At 40.1% G+C, this 19457-nt stretch overlaps 3 protein-coding genes across 5 annotated transcripts; 2 read left to right on the top strand and 1 right to left on the bottom strand.

Moving 5' to 3' along the window:
* The first annotated feature begins 738 nt into the window (after nt 1-738).
* Nucleotides 739-8208, top strand: katnbl1 (katanin p80 subunit B-like 1). 3 transcript variants are annotated; one of them, XM_017456608.1, is made up of 10 exons: nt 739-1014; nt 2213-2340; nt 4979-5016; nt 5227-5497; nt 6573-6688; nt 6862-6912; nt 7006-7095; nt 7218-7322; nt 7418-7511; nt 7603-8208. In XM_017456608.1, the coding sequence occupies exons 2-10, from the start codon at nt 2224-2226 to the stop codon at nt 7633-7635; spliced, it is 915 nt and encodes a 304-aa protein (XP_017312097.1). In that variant the 5' UTR covers nt 739-1014; nt 2213-2223; the 3' UTR covers nt 7636-8208. The 3 variants fall into 3 exon arrangements, with proteins under 3 accessions (XP_017312097.1, XP_017312098.1, XP_047006871.1); XM_017456609.3 differs by lacking the exon at nt 739-1014 and adding an exon at nt 1059-1409; XM_047150915.2 differs by lacking the exons at nt 739-1014; nt 4979-5016.
* Nucleotides 8209-8693: 485 nt separating this feature from the next.
* Nucleotides 8694-14516, top strand: emc7b (ER membrane protein complex subunit 7b). The gene is made up of 5 exons (XM_017456662.3): nt 8694-9047; nt 11249-11368; nt 11451-11589; nt 12406-12486; nt 13779-14516. The coding sequence occupies exons 1-5, from the start codon at nt 8830-8832 to the stop codon at nt 13923-13925; spliced, it is 705 nt and encodes a 234-aa protein (XP_017312151.1). The 5' UTR covers nt 8694-8829; the 3' UTR covers nt 13926-14516.
* A 202-nt stretch (nt 14517-14718) lies between these two features.
* On the bottom strand, nt 14719-19071 carry chrm5b (cholinergic receptor, muscarinic 5b). The gene has a single exon (XM_047150914.2). The coding sequence runs from the start codon at nt 18986-18988 to the stop codon at nt 17462-17464; it is 1527 nt and encodes a 508-aa protein (XP_047006870.1). The 5' UTR covers nt 18989-19071; the 3' UTR covers nt 14719-17461.
* Between the last annotated feature and the right edge of the window lie 386 nt (nt 19072-19457).

Genomic DNA, 19457 nt, shown 5'->3' on the forward strand with positions numbered 1-19457 from the left:
ACAGTTTCAACAAGAACTCAGAGCTATCTTATTACAGAGTGACAAAAAAAAAACTCGTTCAGTCCCTTTTTTTTACTAAGTGGAGCAGTGTGAGTGTCAATTGTTTTGGCGTGTGGTGTTCATGTTGTACAATAATGAATAATTTGCTACATATTTCTTTTTAAACAATGCTTATTTCCACTGATGAATAATGTGGGCTCATTCATTCTCTGACTGTGTTTTACCTTCACAACTATATAACGTTAGTATGTGGAAGCAGTGTTCGCTACAAACAATCTAGGACTAGCCAGCTTACGGGTTAACAGATAAAATTATAGAATAAAATTAAAATACTTGTACGTACAACCAGGATGTTTATTGGTGTTCTTGTCACTTTAATTTCTCCAACAAATCCCACCTTGAAGTAGGACCAAGCGTCAAGGCGTTTATATGCATTCAGGCTTCGGGTACATTTAAATGTTGGGAAACTAATTTCTGGCCACATGCCAGTGTGCATGGACCACAGGTTCTTGGACAAGTTCTAAGAGCCACTGTCGAGTCCAACTGCCTTTAATTTAAGCTGATAATCGTTAATTATACTAGTGTTTTTGCAGCTATTAAAACCAGCCATTTTACTGGATGTTTTGTCACTCAGTCCGGCCGAGGGGGCGTGGTCCGGATGGGGAAAATGACGTCAATGTACACCCTCTAGTCTCTAGTGCATAAGTATGCGATTTGGAACGCACCTAACTACCACACTGTGTAGTTCCACGCTTTCAACGCTAGGTGTCACGAAAGCTCGGTTCTGTCCCCGGTGGCTCCGAGTCCTCCAGATCAATCCCACAATCCCAACTAACACAGTTTGTATTTATTTGAATGGTGCTGACTTCGCCGCGTTGGTGAACATGCACTAAAACAAGCTCTTATCTTTTTTGTTTTTTTAACTGTTTTCAAATCGACAGCGAACTAATATCGCATTCGGGCTTTGTTATTAAAGCATTCGAAGAAACCACGCGACGTTTACGACATGTAATGGTAAGAGGAACTTAGCCATTGTAGCCATATGTTGTTGTGTAGGTTCAGTGTGCTAACGCTAGCTGTCTGAAGTTAGTCGTTGCTTAGCAACTTGTTTTTGACCGGAAAGTTGACCACCTTTAGCTGATTTCCTGGGTGGTGTAGCGTTCAGACCGATTACAGCTAGTGAAACGAACGGAAAGATACGTTATGATGGTTGAAATAATGGTTTTAAAATATATATATTTACCTCGACTAGCTGCTAATTAGCTAAGCTAGGAAATGAGTTGAAGGCCGTGCACCACTTTAACAGTATAGCTTACTTTACTTAGCTTAGCTTAGCTTTGTGAATAGCGTTGTGGATTATGCTGAGGAGCTTCTGTTTATTAGTCCATTGCAGCTTGAATATAAACTTGGTGAGTTGACTAATCATAGCTTGTTTTTTTAAAAACAAACTCGAGAGGGGAAACAAAACGACTTGGTTTGTTAAGCCAGCGGTTCTCGAGCTGAGTAATGTTGGCGAAACTTATCTGCGACGTGTATGCAGTGAACACTAGTTAACTAATATTATTCTTTCCATTCTCCGGCAGTGCTTAGTGTTGCTCATTTGTTTATAGTTAGTTAATTTATACTAACTATATACGTTAGTTTATTTGATGTTTCGTAATAACTTGGCTTATTAGCGATTGATTAGAAAGCATGCGGTTGTTTGGTGTATTAGTTGGTTAACTAGAGTTCCTGTTGGTATTAAAGTTAAGAGCAGTAACTGTGTGGTGTGATGAGAGACATGGCAAACTTTCATATCGCGATAGTTCACCGTCACGTTACATGAGCAGAACAGGAACAACGAAATCTTGAATTCTGTATAGCTTTATTTGAATCGTGGAAAGGGCAAAAAGGCAAGCGTCAGAAATCTTAGATACTGATAATGTTCCAATATCACTATTTTAATGGTCTAAAACACTTCTGAATATAACCCCCTTTTTTAAATTAATAATTACATCTTCCATTTTACTAACATTTATGTTAGATTAGGAGTTGATTATGTGTGTGTGTGGTTGTCTGAGAGTGAGAAAGACAAAATCATGTGTTTATTTATTTTACACACCAAATTGTTGAGGACCCCCGGGCGCCCCCTGGCGGCCCCCACTTTGAAAACCACTCGTCTAGAACTTGTGTAAAGTGATTACTCCTTGCTTTTACTTTTGATCATGCCTAGACTCTCTGATTATGGCCACTGGAAATCATGCTGGGAACGATGCAGAAGTCCACAGGCTCAAGCAAGTCAAGGCCCTCGATCTTTTCCACCCGAGAAGCACTCCTGCAGATGAAGCGAACATGAGGCAGGTGAGTTCACAGCCCAGAGATCAGACCACAGAGAAGGCTGCGCTCACAAGGACTTTTTGGTATCTGACAAAAACGCACCTCTTGCCATTGATGTAATTGTGAAGCGAACGTTGATGGACAAAGAGTTGAACGCTTGAAGGAGCATCCTCCAGGATGATTACTGTGCATCAGCCTGTAGAAACGGGTCCGGGCGGGGTTTTCAGTAGCCTCTTTTCCGCTCTAGGGCCGAACAGCGATGGGCAAGGGCAAACCATTCCAGTAGCTCAGTAAATCCCAGAACTCGTATAAATCATATACCATACTCGGCATAACAAAACCATGTGTGTAGAATGGCGTGTCATAGGTTTTTTTTTTTTTTTTTCTTTTTTTCACTGCGCAGTAAAAATGGAGACGATTTGTCCCGATTAATATTTTGGCCGCCTGTAAATTTTCAAGAGCGGTCCAAGGAAGGAAAGAGAAGAAATACACGTAGGCTCTACTGTAAACGATGAGCATTAGACTCCAGTCACTCAGCCGTTCAGATGAATGAACATGTGCTGTGTTTCCAGCTGAAGTGTTAAATGGCGTTGCTTAACGAAATGTTAATAACAACCTGGTTCACCGGAGGACTGCTAAAAGTTATAATACGTACCTGAATACACTGAGGCAATTGAATGTGCCTGTCCATCTGTTTAGGGCAACAAAACAATGGCCCTTATTCCTCAAAGTAGCATATGGGCAAATCTGATTGTAAAACAAACGTACACCAATTCCACTTTCAATTACAGCTTCCTTATTTTTCAGTTTCTTTGTTTTTTGCCACATATGTACTATTAAATGTTTGGCCAAAGGACATTTAACTTTGTGTGTACCATTTTTAACAATCTGCATAACAGTAGTAGTTATAATAATTATAATAATAATAATAATAATTAGTTATTATATGATTTAATAAATGAATAAAATTCAAACAGTGGTAGAGTACTATCAAATGAATAAAATCCAGTAGAAAAGCTGAATAAATGTATGAAAACAGTAAGATAAAGTAAGTGAAAATGCGTTAGACAACGGATAGCATAAGTAAAATGAAATAAAACCCAGCAGAACAAATACATGTTTCTTCTCGTCTTAAATGCGAGAAAATCATCAAGATCTCAGGAAGATGCCTCTCCTTCTCTTCTGCCAGGTAGCAGGTAGGATATTGATCTTGGTGGGAAATATGTAACAGTAATCAATTCGCTGAGGTACAGTGGCGCGATCAATAAAAGTATCTTAAGATCAGTTGTAAAAGACACAGCAGCCGTTTGAGCTGCGGCTTTTTACACTGTGTAAACTAGTATTCGAGCTGTTTGCGAAACCAAGATAAGAGCATTACAGTAATCTAGACCAGGGGTTCCAAAACTTTTCCAGGGCAAGGCCCCCCAAATAGCATTAACATTTGACCGAGGCCGCCCTTTTGCAAGATGTCTTTAAAACACATTAAAAATACAGACTTCTGAATATATCCCCCTTTTTTATTATTAATAATTACATCTTACATCTTTACATTACATTAGGAATTGATTGTGTGTGTGTGTGTGTGTTTGTGGTTGTCTGAGAGTGAGAATTTATTTTTCACACCAAATTGTTGAGGCGCCCCCTGATGGCCCCCACTTTGAAAACCACTGATCTAGATGATTTGCAGTTAAATAATCAGAACCAGTATCATCAGGTATAGGAAATAGTATAGAGTAGTATAAATAATTGTAATAAAAATGACCCAAAAAAAAACCCTTTACTAATCACAAATGCGTATGAAGATATAGGTAAAATACAGAACTTTTTAAATAATTACCAACTGATTAGAAGCAGCTGGTGTAATGATAACTTTTGGCTAATCCTTAAAATTGTGAAATGTTAAAAATTTATTTGAAAAAAAAAAATCTTCTTTTCATTGTTCATTTCTTTTTGTAGACATTAAAGACAGTAAAGTACGCTATATGGCCAAAAGTTTCTGGACACCTGACTGTTACACCCACGTGTGGTTCTTCCCCAAACTGTTGCCACAAAGTTGGAAGATCCAGCAGATAGCAGTAAAAAGCTCATTTGTGGAGATTATGTATATATTTGTGTTCGTCCTGTCAAAATTAGTAGGCCAAGTTTTCCCCATGTAATGCCATTCAACGGTTTAATAATGCTTCGTTTAACAAAACCGCAAGACGACAAGTATTTTCTGCAGTGGTATTTTCAACCCCAGGTTAATATTTCTTGTGAGTTAATGCAATATTTTTACAGACTTAACAGTCTAATTTAATTTATATGCCATATTTACAACAAACATGTGCTACCCTGAAGTGGAAAAGAGGCTAGGCGTTTGTGCCGATGGTGAGCGAGATAAGCAACGAGTCGAGGCTGTTAGTTCATATTCAGAGCTGCACGATACAGTGCAGCAAATCTAAAGGTCGGTTAGCCGTGTTTTTGCACACTGTCGATGTATAAATAAGGCTTTAAATCTATAGCACATAATGCATATGTTTCCCCTACTATCAAACTCCACCCACAAACCAGCTACATATGCGTTTTTAACAGGTGCTGAAAATTCCTTATGAACGTTGCCCAAAATACTCAGTTACTTTTGCAGATCAGAAGAATACTAGCATTGCCTATCCTCTCTTTTTAGGTGGATTATTTATATAAGGAGGAAATAGATAAAGACAGGTGAGTTTTGAGCCATGGCAATAAGGATGACCACACAGTGACCCCTTTTAGGCACTTTATCAGCTCTCTGTGAAGATTTTATAGGTCATAATGCCGATTCAATCCTAGTTTTTTGTTTTGTTTTGTTTTTTAAGGAAATTAAACAATAAAAACTATTGCTAAGCATATGAACTAGCAAGGTGTCTGCTTTTCTTCCCCTCCGTCTGACAGATTTCCAGTGGGGCGTTGCATGCACAACTACAGCAAAGTAAAACGAGCGGTGAGCAAGAAGACGTGTCATTCAGTTCTGCATCCTGCGGTCCGGCTGCGACCGTCGTCAGCAGGCAGACCGTCTGACATGGCCAATAAGGAGAATGAGCTGACGTGTGCCGAGGACGTGCAGGGCGTTCACTATAAGGACAAGTGTGCGTTCCCTGTGAACTCGACAGACGCCTCTAAAATGGCAGGAGCTGGCTCCAAGTACAGTGACTACTTCACTGAGGTTAGTTACAGTTTAAAGTGATCAGCCGGGCAAAAATAAAATCTACACGCACCAGTGGATCAGTCCAGATGAGTTTCGTGTCACTTCTTTAATTTGTCCCTGGAGTTACACTGCGATTGTATCTAAGTAAGGGGAGCTTATAACCTGCAGCTTAGCACTATAAAGACTACAGGGTGTCCCAAAAGTCTCCATACGTAGAGGACTGTGTTTACCAGCATCACGTCGGCCGTTCCTTCGTCAGCAGATGTTCGTGGACGTCCACTTCTCGGTCGGTCCGCAACACTTCCAGTCTTCTTGAATTTGTTAATAATTTTGGCGGCAGTGTCGTGTGTGATGTGCTCGCCGTGTTTCCTGTTAAAGTCCATCGCGACCTTGCGACCGCTTCCCGATCCGGCCGTGAGAATGATTTCAATACGTTCTCGTTTTACCAAAGGCTTTCTTAAAGGCTAGCTGAAATATATATATATATATATATATATATATATATATATATATATATATATATATATATATATATATATATATATATATATATATATATAAAATACTATAAACTATGTATGAAACATTTTGGAAGACATTTTGCTGGAAAGTGTTAATGTATGAAGACTCTGCGGACTCCCTGTACGTACTTAAATCCTCGCACACTTCAGCTATGTCAAGTTGTTAGTTACAAATAGAGTTCTGTTTTCTGATTGGTTGTCCACACTGTTATCTGTTAAAATGGGCAAAAGGGTGCAACAGCGCGATAAAGAGTCATAAAAGCCATAGAACATCGTACGGTGTCATGTCAGACGAGTGGAGGCTGACTATGGAGTGGTTCAGAGTTTGAAGGTGGAATCATTAGTTTGAAATGATACGGATGATAATATGGTTGCAGCGTAAGTTGTTCATCACTGACGTATTCATCCATTTCACGTTGAGGCGAGTGTGTGTTTTAAACACGGTGTGTATAAACATCATTTGAAAGCAGCACCCTCGGTATTGGATCGGATATTCAGGTGTCACTTTGAAGTTTTCATTAAGGCATAAACTCATTTTTTTTGTTTGTTTCGTGGTCTTCTGTTTATACAAGTTATCCAGGGACCATGACACGATGACTCACGCGCTCTTTGGGAGGAATCTCAGGTTAAATGTGGCTTTGACACTTTGGCGAAGAAATGCTAGTGAACTAGTGGCTTATTTGATCAGGTAAGAGTTTTGCAGAAAGTTAAGCTTTCTGAGCTTTCATAAACCTTACTGAGTGACTAATACATTAATGCTGCATTCTTTTTTTCTTTCTTTTTAATTAGATGTCAGACTTGTGCCGAATTTAAAAAATTTTTTTTTAAAATTCCAATTAAATTCGATTTTATATTCCACAGAATACAAGACACAGGGGTTCTGGCTGACTGTCTTCCTGTTCTCACAAAAAGGTCAATACATTCTCAGTGTTCAGTGTGTTTATTCAGTAGTGTGTCTTATGTGTAACATTCTGCCCCTTTTTTGTTGTTGTTGTTGCATTATAGCCTTCAAGAAGAAGAGTCATGTGTTTCCATTGGTTGCTGTGTTGACCTTTTACCGCAAGTGAAGACATTACTTCTTCGCAGATATGAGGTGTAAGTAATCTTTAATTACGAAAGGAGTTAAATGATGGTATGTAATTTATCTTCAGATGTCAATGAATTGTTTATTTTTAATGGCGCTTTTTTTTTAAAATTATTATTTGTTTTATATAAAGGCACCTCACTGTGGCTTTGCACTGGGTTCAGTCGGTTGTTAAGAAATGGTGGCCTGACCTCTCATCTAATGGGAAAACTCTGCAAGATTGCTGTTCGAATGAGAAGTAATAATGTGCAGTAACGCTTTTCTAACATCACACTAAACATCATGTTCGCACATAAAAAGACTTGAGAAATAAACTGTGTGTGTGTGTTCCAGAAATGTTCAGGCGATGCGAAAGCTGCTGCTTGATCTTTGGGATGATGCGTGTCCGTTATTCTCAATACCTGGAACTGTGGGGGAACTAAGCAAGGTGGATTATTTTTGACGAACTTGTTTTGGAAATAAGGTCGCGACATGTTAAGTCTTACTCTGGTTTTGTGTTTTTTCTTTTTTTTTTTCAGGACGTTGAATCCTATCTGTCACAGTTGCGCTGATTTCTTGATGTAGAACACTCGAGGAAATGACCACTACATGCACTTGCTGCGGTTTTCAGAGCTGCTCTTTGAACAGCGAGATAAACTGAGTCTTTGTGTCACTCCACAAGAGGACGTGACTCGACGGCGAATGGGGAGACAGATGAACTGACCAATTCAGACCCTCCCTATATCCAAACTGGAGACATAAAGGGTAAAACCCTTTCCTGTAAAACCCTGACTGCTTCACATTGAAGTGGACTTTTTTTCTTTTCTATTTTTTTTTTTTTTCCCCATTAGTGGCACTCAGTCAACTCTATGAGACTGTAAGAATCAGGTAACTCACAGAAGTGCCATGGAGAAGTTTGAACTCAAATTCTCAGTGCCACAATGTGCACTTGCTGAAGTGGATTTGGCGTACCGTGTCCCGAGTCAGCTCCTCGTACAATGTCTTACCAATGAAGAGTTTGTAGTCCTACAGTCTTAAGTTATTGAAGCTTTCACTGTCTTATGCTTGTTCGTGGATGAAATGATTGTGCATCGTGGTGATATTCTTTTAATCAACTTCTAAATAAATTTGCTAAATTTGCCAAATGTTTCGGGTTGTGTTTTAACTGCTGGTTTTTGTCATCTGTGATTTGTAATCGCACAAACTAAATCCTGCTTCGTGAAGTAGCCCAAAATGGAAACGGATCCTCTTTTGTGTGAGATTAACGGGATTATAAAGTTAAGATGTTCTTTTTTTCCTTCTAGCATTCATAGCCATGTGATCACTGTTGGCCGGGTATGTTTCGTTCACGGACTTCAGCTCATTTGTGTCCGTGCTATTGCTATGGTATTCCTCTTTCTGATCAGTTATACCAAGGAACACATCTATCATGAATGGAAGGGCTGCTGACAAAACTGACAGTGAATTTAGATAAAAATACACCGTTCACAAGCAGCGCGTCTGCAGAAACACGAGTCCAAGGGGGTGGAGTCGAACCTGATCCAGCTTTTCCTACCTGGAAAGGGTCAAATCACAAGTCCAGGGGGTGGAGACGATAATGCGCTAGTTTTGACACAGCACGGTCACGTGATCGCGGAGCACTTCCACTTCCGGTATTAGTACTCGACGTCCTGACTGAACACTTACTGCCGAGCAATCCAGCTGATTCCAGGGTCACTGCTATCTACTGAACGTTCAAACAACGCGTTCATCGTGTAACCGGCGCGATGCAGCATCTTAAAAGAATACTGGACGCGTATGTTGTTTTACAGTCCGCGTTTGTGCTGTCGTGCTGTTTCACCGAGTCGGAGCCCGGGCCTGGCGCGGGGAATGGAGACCGCTTCAAGATCGAGGGCCGTGCGGTTGTCTCGGGCGTGAAAGCGCAGGACTGGGTCTCTTCAGCCCGGGTCCTGGTAGAGGGAGGCGAGTATATCGGATTTCTCAGGTAAGCTGCTTTAAACCATGTAGCTTGTAGACGGAATGAACAGTGCTTTATCGCTAAGCTAAGTGCTAGCTAGCTAGCTAGTTGCTAGCTAAAAATAGCAATGAAGGTGTGTAGAGGTTTAGCGAGCAGTGTGATGGATAACTGAGCTTTTAGCCGAGCTGACACCTGGGCTTTAGCTGTAGTGGTACAAAATAAACAAACTTAACCAGCATTATTGGTCAGTATTACATTCCAGTATAAGGTCTAGACTAGATAAGAGCTAAAACTGGTATAAAGTCGGCTGGACGTTCGATATTCGCATATGCGGAAATTAAGGGACCGTCTCTAAAGTTTAACGACATATTCATACATGTATATGAATATATATAATACACACACACACATATGTGTGTGTGTGTGTGTGTGTAATATATGTATGTCTGTGTGTGTGTGTATATATTATAATTTCATATTCATACATTATATATATATATATATATATATATATATATATATATATATATATATATATATATATATATATATACACGCACATACATACATACACGTGTGTGTATATATATTATAATTTCATATTCATACATACGTGTGTGTATATGTGTGTGTGTATATATATATATATATATATATATATATATATATATATATATATATATATATATACACGCACATACATACATACACGTGTGTGTATATATATTATAATTTCATATTCATACATACGTGTGTGTGTATGTGTGTGTGTGTGTGTATATATATATATATATATATATATATATATATACACGCACATACATACATACACGTGTGTGTATATATATTATAATTTCATATTCATACATACGTGTGTGTGTATATGTGTGTGTGTATATATATATATATATATATATATATATATATATATATATATATATATATATATATATGTGTGTGTGTGTGAACTGTACATCATTCCCTTCAAATGCTATTAAGCTTTAAATAATGGTATATTTTGTGTATGGGCCCATTCTCTAGTGAAATTCATATCTAATTTTCATATGATTTAATAGTTTATTTGAATAAATATCAAAAATCTAAAAGGTGTGCGTCATACCTGACCCCTAGATGAACACTGTACAGTTGATTCTATGACTAAGTCGTTCCCTTCGAATGCTGTTGAAATTAGAAACGTGTTTAACAATGTCGTATGTAACTTTAGAGACGGCCCCTTAATTTCTGCATATCTGCGAATATCGAACGTCCAACGACACACCGACTTTATTCCAGTGTGTATATGCAGACTAGAGCCATTTAAACAGATTATTTACATCCTGTTAGTTCGCATAAACTTTATTCCAGTTAAAGTTGGCTTGACGTTTGATATTCACAAATTAAGGGACCGTCTCTAAAGTTACATATGACATTGGTGTACACGTATACCATAATTTAAAGCTCAATAGCATTTGAAGAGAATGACTTAGTCATAAAACCAACTGTGTAGTATTCATGTAGGTCCGTATCAGAAGGTGTTGATGAGTCTTCTGTAACAGCGGCTCTGACGGTAGTTCCGTCTGCAGGGCGAATCACGGGCTTATATCGATGCGCTCGTTCTAATACATCGTCAGCTAATCGACAGGGACGAGTAATAAACAGATTGAGATGTGCTGTTTATAGAAGGAAGGGAATCGTTTATGGGATGGCGCTTTCTAATAAGGAGATGTTTATTTAACGTGTGGAAGGGGACAAGTCACGAGCTTTCAGGACAGTTTCTCAGTAGCATGACTAGCTGAATTTTTATTCAGCTGTTTACTCTCAAAAGAGAGTCATGTGAGGGAACACGTGTGTGTGTGTGTGTGTGTGTGTGTGTGTGTGGAGTCTTAGGAACTAATTCTTGCAGTCTTTCCACAATTTTAAATACAAGTACAGACAGTTAAGAAGTACATGATGTTGTAAACAGTTGTAATTGTTGTAAAATTGCTGTTTTAAGAGGCAATAAAACCTTTTTCTGGCCGAATCCATGTCTTGTAAAATACTCCGCTTTAAGGTGGTAACAGATCAGCGCTAACCCATTGTTGATTATTTTCCTATGAGAGCACGCCCTTGTGTTTTATTCCATATGCAATGTTTTTTTGTGGGGTTTTTTTTTTCTTTTTTTGACTAAATGAATAAATAAAAGAAAGCAGAAACGGTGCAATTGAAGCCTTGCCGCTTCTCTCCTACAGGACCGACGGGAGTTTCGCTGTGCACGATGTTCCATCTGGATCGTACGTAGTCGAAATCATATCTCCGTCTTACAAATTCGAGCCCGCCCGAGTGGACATCACCTCTAAAGGGAAAATGAGGTAACGTTAAGTGTAAGACTAAACTTGGACAGACCTCGTTTTCGTCCAGACCCTGTACTCAGACTGTTTCAATGCACCGCAGAGCCCGCCTGGTGAACTACATCAAGACCTCGGAGGTAATCCGACAGCCGTACCCCCTGCAGATGAGAGCCAGTGGACCGCATTCGTACTTCATGAAGCGGGAGACGTGGGGGTGGACTGATTTCCTCATGAATCCCATGGTAAACTTTGTCTTAAAATTCAGACGTAGCGGTCCGGCATGCTGGATGCGATGGATGTAAATATGCCGAAGTGGAGTAACTGAGGGCTTGGAGAAAAGCCAGGCTTATTGTAGGATGGACAGGATGCTTTGGTTTTTAAAGTAGTTGTGTATAATATCAGTACCTGAAATACAGTACTAGTTCTCACAGCAGGTGATGGACAGTACGTGTTCAGTATAGTCGAGTTCAGCTCAGCATTATTACCTCTGTAGGTACCCATTTTAAATTGTGCTGCACTGAATCGAACGTCTTTGACAGAAGCCGAAAATTCTGGATACACTTCTGCAGAAATTGAAAATAATGTTTAAAAACAAAAAAAAGGGCTTATTTTAAAAGAACTGGCTTTTTGTTTTTATAATTTAAATATCGATATATTCTTCATTTTTAGTAACATTCTTCGTGTAGCATGTCAAGTAACATCAGCCGTTTCAGCCGTTGTTGTGGCGGGTGGTGTTGGCATGCTAGCGTGAGTACTTTTAAGCGTTGTAGCTCCGCTGTACGCGGCGTTTTGAATCGGACGTCGCGCATCAGACCCGTCGTGGAAAAGTGCTGAAACTTTTCAAATCGTTCCACACGGCTGACGCGATCGCGATAACGTCAGCTCACGTGAGATTCAGCACGGGATAACAATATTTTCTTTTCAGCTCATTCTTTCGGCCTTTTTTTTCTTTTCTTTCTGGCGAAAGAAACCCCTAATTTAACATATATTAACCTGCTAAGATTTTAAAAATGCCTAATTTCTTTATGTATTCTCTGTGTCATTATGTATTTCTACAGGTCATGATGATGGTCCTTCCCTTACTCATCATCGTTCTGCTCCCAAAAGTGGTCAATACCAATGACCCTGAAATGAGAAAGGTAAATAAGAAATGTTTTTTTGTGTGTGTGTGAATCTGCCCTTGTGCAGGAGTTGTGTTTTTTGTTGTTTGTTTGTTTTATGCGATTGTTGTGGCCAAAAACGCTGGACTTTTCTGCGGCTTTTTTTCAGAAGTTGCGCTGCTGTTGTATGCGATTGTTTTACACGGTCTTTCGCGGTGGTGTTCGTTGGTAAATGAGACCCTTTTAGCTGTACTCGTGTTCGACTCGCTTTGGCTCTGTGATGATGTCACATGACGCATCTTGGCCCAAATCTTTTGTGATTTTGAAAAATCGGCAGCTCCTCCTAGACTTTATTAGTCACATATACAGTAGCACACAGTGAAATTGTTTTCTTCGCATACCCTGGAAGCTGGGGTCAGAGCAGGGTCAACTACAGCACTCCCTGGAGCAGAGAGGGTTAAGGGCGTTGCTCAAGTGCCCAACAGTGGCAGTGCTGGGGCTTGAACCCCCGACATTCCGATCAGTAACCCAGAGCCTGAACCGCCAAGCCACCACTGCCCCTTATATTGCAGTGTTCATTTCTTTGATCGCAGAATCCTGGCTGGACTGCTCGTGTTTATATAATACGTCTATAGTTATATAATTATAATTAAAACAGGGCTCACACGAGTGCCTGAATTTAGCTATTTGAATATCACGTGCGCAAAAAACGTGGAAAATTGCCTTTTTTTCGTTGTCATCTACGTTGTAATCCAAGTCGCGATTTTACCAAAGAAATAAATAAATAAATAAATACAGCTTTAATCCACCCTGGCTGCACATTTAGACGTTTGGTAAACAAGCATCCGACTGCCGTTTAATCTCTGTACAAACTTCAAGATGATCATTTAGACGTTTGTAGTAAATAGAGATTTCAGTTTTCCGAGCTTCAGATAATCATCGGTGCATTTAAAAGTGTCGTCGTTCTAGGAAGATATTTCCAGTCTTGCGTAAAGGTTTACCGAGTAGATTTTTCTCTCGTTATTCAGTGTTGTATAATCCTATATAAGAACATGTGATAGGAAAATTTGGGGCAAGGGACTCTGCACTTTCCAGTTTCTCTTTTTAAGCTGTTTTTTGTCTCATTTGAGGGGGGGCGGAGAGAGAGAGAGAGAGGGAGAGGGCGAGAGAGAGAGAGAGAGAGAACGAACAGAGGCTGTTGAGGGAGTGAATGTTTATAGTTGCTATAACATAAGAGATACAAGGATCTGCCGCCTTCTCTTGACGTTCCATGATGGTGCTGTGGTATAAGAAGAATAAAACGTGTGTGTGTGTGTGTGTGTGTTAAACAGGAGATGGAGCAGTCCATGAACATGCTGAACCCTAATCCAGAGTTGCCAGATGTCTCAGAATTCATGACCAAGCTCTTCTCTAAGGGATCCAGCAAGCCCGGGGGCAGCAACAAAGGCAGCAGGAACGCAGCACTGAAAAGGAGGTAGTGCTGCTAACAGAGACTGAGGGGGTTTGGATTTTTTTGTGTAGAATTGTTTTGTGGCCTGTTTTTTTTTTTTTGTTTGTTTTTTTTTCTTTTTTCATTTGTCACAATAAAACTAACTAACTGTAATGGATAATAAGCTTGAGTTTGACTTGGCAGGGCTGTATATTATGTTCACTTTTTTTTTTTTTTCTTTCTTTCTTTCTTTCTCTTTTTTTTAATCGGATGCTATATCACCACATGACGTTTTAATAGATCTACATGTAAACCTTTAACATCATGTATAAAAGCACCAGTAGTTCTATTCATGGTTAGTTGGGCCAAGATCATCGGAAGGGTAATGTATGCTTTTATTGCTGCTGCGGCTGAGATTTCTAAAAACGGATCCTCTTCAGGGTTGAGGCTGGTCGAAATGTCATTGTACCCCAACCCAGTTTCCACGAGTACTTGAAACAGAGCTTTTACTTTGAAATAGTTGGTAATATTGTGACGAGTTTGTACATGACTGTGAATGAAGATGATGAATGCCTAAAAATTTTAGCAAAGAAATATAAACCTATTTAAACTGAATGCTAATAAACTGTAATGGATGTTTTGCACGTGTCCTTTGAGTGTTTCTTTTTTTTTTTGGTTCCTCTGTAGATTTTCGTTCTGTGCTGAATGAGTCCCATGTCTCCCAGACGACAAGAAACAAGACTTTTATTGGAATCAGATACAAATTCACAAGACATGTAGTCGGATCTGAAATCTGAGTAACACAGTTGTCGCTCCAGTGCCTACACTAAACATAAATACAGCCTCTTAACGGACATCATGTGAAGGATATATAGTTTATATAGTTTTCAGTGTTGGTGATGCTTCACTTTGGTTGATGAAGGACTGAGAGCTTTACAGTTCTACTGAATCTCTGCTTTACATGCAGCAGTACGAAGAAATGTCTAAACAAATACGTTAATGATGTTTGATTTATTTATTTTTTGCTATCGAATCCTCCGTTATTCTATTACAACATTTTATTCCACATAGCAAATTAAATCGCATATTTACAAGCTGCACTTACGATGTTGGAATAGATTTTTACAACATGATTGATATATAAGGTTATGAACCTTAAATATGCCTCATAAACATGTTGGATTAAGAGTCTCAAACCGTATTAGACGTCACATCCTGTAAATTAAAAGTCATAGCGTGTGTTCATATATGTTGTAATTGGAGTAAAACAGTATTCTAGTTTGATTCAGTGTGGAAGAATCTAGGACGATGACGACACGATACTCGCGTACGGCTGGGTGCAGATGTTTAATCCGGTTCGTGGATTAAATAAGCAAAGCATACGTCTACTTTACAGTTTATCTTTGAAGAATACTTTTACGCCAGTGGATGAATGAACACCGCAACAATCCAGAACATATGCAAAAATAAATAAATAAAGTGACGGGTGGTTTGAAGACCAAAAGGAAATCGAGATATCCCCTCTCGAGCTGCAGCTTCTTTAGATTAAGAGATTAGGATCGCTTAATCGAAAGAAGGTGGAATTCTAGCACTAAATTTCTCTTTAAAAGATGCTAAAGGCGAAGAGTTATTCGAGAACGTTCGTATGACGTACAGAAAGGGGCATGCAAGCTGTCATGCTAATAAGTTGCCGTTTATATTTTCACTATTATTATCGGAAGATAGGAAGGACTGTTTTGCTGCTTGTGATCATGAAGGAGCGTCTGTGAATGACCAAACACTCCTTGTTGGGTAAAATCAATTCTTTGCGTTTTTCAGCGTGCCCTTGGTGTATGGAAACTTTACCTTGCTACAGTTAGAGTATATACCGTCACTAGGTTGTTTCATAGGAACATGTGGAAAACTGCTCTTTGGTGCGATGGTCCTGTCAGCCAGGCAATGCATAAATTCATGCAGATACAGGTCAAGAGGAGCTTCAGAATGAGGTAAATGTAATCTCTGGGACTTTGTTGGGGTCAGGTGGGCTGGTTGAAGTATTTCAGAATCTGCTCATCTCCTGGGATTTTCACACACAGTTGTGTATAGAATTTGCGCAGGCCCACAGACACTGGATAGTTTGGAGGACTGATTGGAAAAGCTTTGCCTGGGCTTTTTCTGTCAAAGTTCCTGTCAACCAAGTGCTCACTGTACTCTCAGATTCCTGTTCTAGGCTGACAGGAGCATAACTCCATGAGGTCTTCTGCTGCATATCTGCTGTAAGGTTCGACGTGTATGTTCTGAGATCTGCTCATCGTGGTTGTAAACAGTAGCAATTTGAGTTACTATAGCCTTCGTATCAGTTCGAAACAGTCGGGCAGTTCTCCTCTAATCTCCCTCATCATCAAGGCGTTTCTACACACAGAAACGGCGCTTGCTGGATGTATTTTGTTTGCCATGGCGCATCTTCCCCCATTCTGATGTTTGATAGGAACGTTAACGGAAGCTTTTGATGATACAGTTAATTAATAAGTTAACGTTCATCTCACCTGAGCATGGCACGGTTGTCGGTGCCAGATTTATCCAGGTTAGTCTGAGTGTTACAGAAACTGCCGACGTCCTGGGATTCTCACGTACGGCAGTAAGATTTTATGCATTGCGCCGCTGCCACGCGATTATACGATCGTAAGCGCCGCTCACTGCCTCCTGCAACACTTGGAAATCTATCACAACCCAGTGATTTGGTGTTGATCAGAGTTTAGTAACTAGCACTAATGCTAAGTAAGTTTAAGCAGACTTTAGGCACGTTTACTATGCTTTAATTTAAATACGCTGATCGAAATACGATTTTGAGTCAGATTTCAAAATACGACTTAAAATAAGCATGCCACCCAAGCCCTTAAAAGAAAATGTACAAAAACAATGTTAATGCTTAGACAGTACACAAAACATTACAACAGCTAGAAACGTGTACAACAACACACACACACACACACACACACACACGCTGTAGGACATATACGTAGCTGGCACTTAATTTGGAATAAGGAAATATTATAGCAAGTGAAAACTATCTTGAATATAGGCAAATTTATTAAATATGTTATGAAACGGGGGTAGCGTGGTGGCTTAGTGGTTAGCACGTTTGCCTCACACTTCCAGGGTTTGGGGTTCGGTTCCTTCCTCCACCGTGTGTGTGCGGAACTTGCGTGTTCTCCCCGTGCTTCAGGGGTTTCCTATCCCAGTCCAAAGTTGTGTGTTGTACGCTGATTGGCATTTTGAAATTGTCCGGGGTGTGTGATCGTGCCCTGTGATTGGTTGGCACCCTGTCCAGGGTGTGTGATCGCGCCCTGTGATTAGTTGGCACCCTGTCCAGGGTGTCCCCTGCCTTGTGCTGCAAGTTCCCTGGAATAGTCTCCAGGCTCCCCCACAACCCTGTGTAGGATAAGCGGTATCAAAAATGTTGATTGAACAAAACCATTTCAAATGTTAAATCGGAATAATGCCTACACATATGTGAGGAAAGAAATGTGAGAAATAGGAGGTAAATTAGACTATAGTCAAGATATTTATTCGCTAAGATATCATTTTTTTCGCCAGATGGATTACTCAGTCTGCTTGCTGTGTCAGTTTGTTGGTCATTGGTGGGTTTTGCCCACACCAGTGCAGTTTCTTCTCTCCTCTGTTCTTCTTCCACTTGCAGGAGAGCAACATTCGAAAGGTCTTCTGGAACGTTTTGTTGCATAAGGCGTAGCACATGGGGTTTATGGTGCTGTTGACGTAGCAGAGCCAGTAGCCCAGGTGCCACAGGGATACAGGAATGCAGTCAGAGCAGAAGGTGGAGATGAGCACCATGATATTATATGGAGTCCAGGTCAGAATAAAGGCCAGGAGAATAGCGCTGAGGGTCTGAGCTGCCTTCTTCTCCTTGATGAGAACCATCCTCTTCCGTTTAGTGATTTGACTTTTGAGACTGGCATCCATAGGTTGGGCTGAAGCGGACGCAGACGTAAGCGTTAAGTGTTGTGGTGATGGGCTAGGATGTTTAACAGGTTCACTGCTGGCTTTCTGGGGGCTGATGTTCTTCATGACTGGCTTGAACTTGTAAGAGATGCATTTCTTGTTCTTTTGTGAGCAATGCTTGATGGAATTAGCAAGATAGTGGTTTTCTTCATAACAGTTCGATGGCTCATCCTGGTTTTTGTAGGAATCTTGAGATGGTGCTTCTGAAACAGGATGCTCCTCATCTTCAGAGGATGTGTAGCTGTTGAGAGCGGCTGCCTGATCTGATTTCACCCACATGTCCTCAGACTGTTCTGTAGTCTTTGTCACGTTACTCTGGTTCGATGAAGACCACGAGCCGTGTGTTCTACGTCGGGCAGTGCCGAAAGCAAAGCAAGATCGTTGTCTTTGTGTTTTTGGGTTATCGTGACTATCCACAGACGTGATCCCCTGCAGCTCAGCCAAGTCTTTTGTTCGTTTCTCGGTCTCCTTGTAGATTCTCCAGTATAAAATAGTCATAATGGAGACAGGAATGTAAAAGGCTGCGATGGCTGTTCCGAATGTAATCACGGGTTCTGAGAAGAACTGAATCTGGCACTGGTTTGGAGGAACCGTCCTCTCACCCACAAAATACTGCCAGCATAAAATAGGAGGGGCCCATAAGATGAAGGATATAAGCCACGCCAAGCCGATCATAATGCCAGCACGCTTGGGTGTTCGTTTAGCCCTGTACGTAAGTGGCCTCGTAATGGAGAAATATCTATCGAAGCTGATCACCAGCAAGTTCATTACTGAAGCATTGCTTGCCACATAGTCCAGAGCTAACCAGAGATCACATGCTAAGTTCCCCAGAGACCAGTTTCCCATCAGAATGTATGTCGTGTAAAGGTTCATAGAGAACACTCCAATAATGAGGTCTGCAAAAGCCAAACTTAGTAAATAGTAGTTGTTCACAGTCTTCAGTTGACTGTTCACTTTGAAAGAAAGCATCACCAATATGTTTCCCACTATGGTGATTAGGCTTGCGACAGCAGACACGGTAGCGATAGTGATGACTTCCCAAAGATTGCGTGGAACTGACAGGATGACCGATGTGTTGCCACTTGCTGTGGAGTTGTGAAGTTGTTCATCCATCTTTCCAGTGACGGTCTACTGGGAGAAAATGCCAGATAAACAGTCCTCTTTGTACTTCATGATGAATTACCAGTGGATAACCTGGAATTAGAAAAGAGAAAGGGATTTGGACACTTTTGATTTTGTTTTGAGGTTCACACTCTCTCTTGATTTGAAAGGAGGCGATCAGAGACACGGTTTCTGATTGCAGCTGCAGCTCAGAAGAATTTTATTATTTTATACAAACTACTCGAATAAACTACTAATAAAATAGATATGTACCGTCACAATTAAGTAGATCCATGAGCGTTCAAGACTTAAACTAACAGAACCTAAACCATTTAACATTGTGTTAGATTGTTTGAAATCATTTGTGTTATATATATATATAAAAAAAAAAGCACAGTCCCTAGTATAGTTCAAAGTGAATCGAGATCAACGTTAACATTCAATTCAATTCGATTCGATTTGTATAGCACTTTTAATAATG

The sequence above is a fragment of the Ictalurus punctatus genome, chromosome 25, assembly GCF_001660625.3.
Source record: "Ictalurus punctatus breed USDA103 chromosome 25, Coco_2.0, whole genome shotgun sequence".
Classification (NCBI taxonomy): Eukaryota; Metazoa; Chordata; class Actinopteri; order Siluriformes; family Ictaluridae; genus Ictalurus; species Ictalurus punctatus.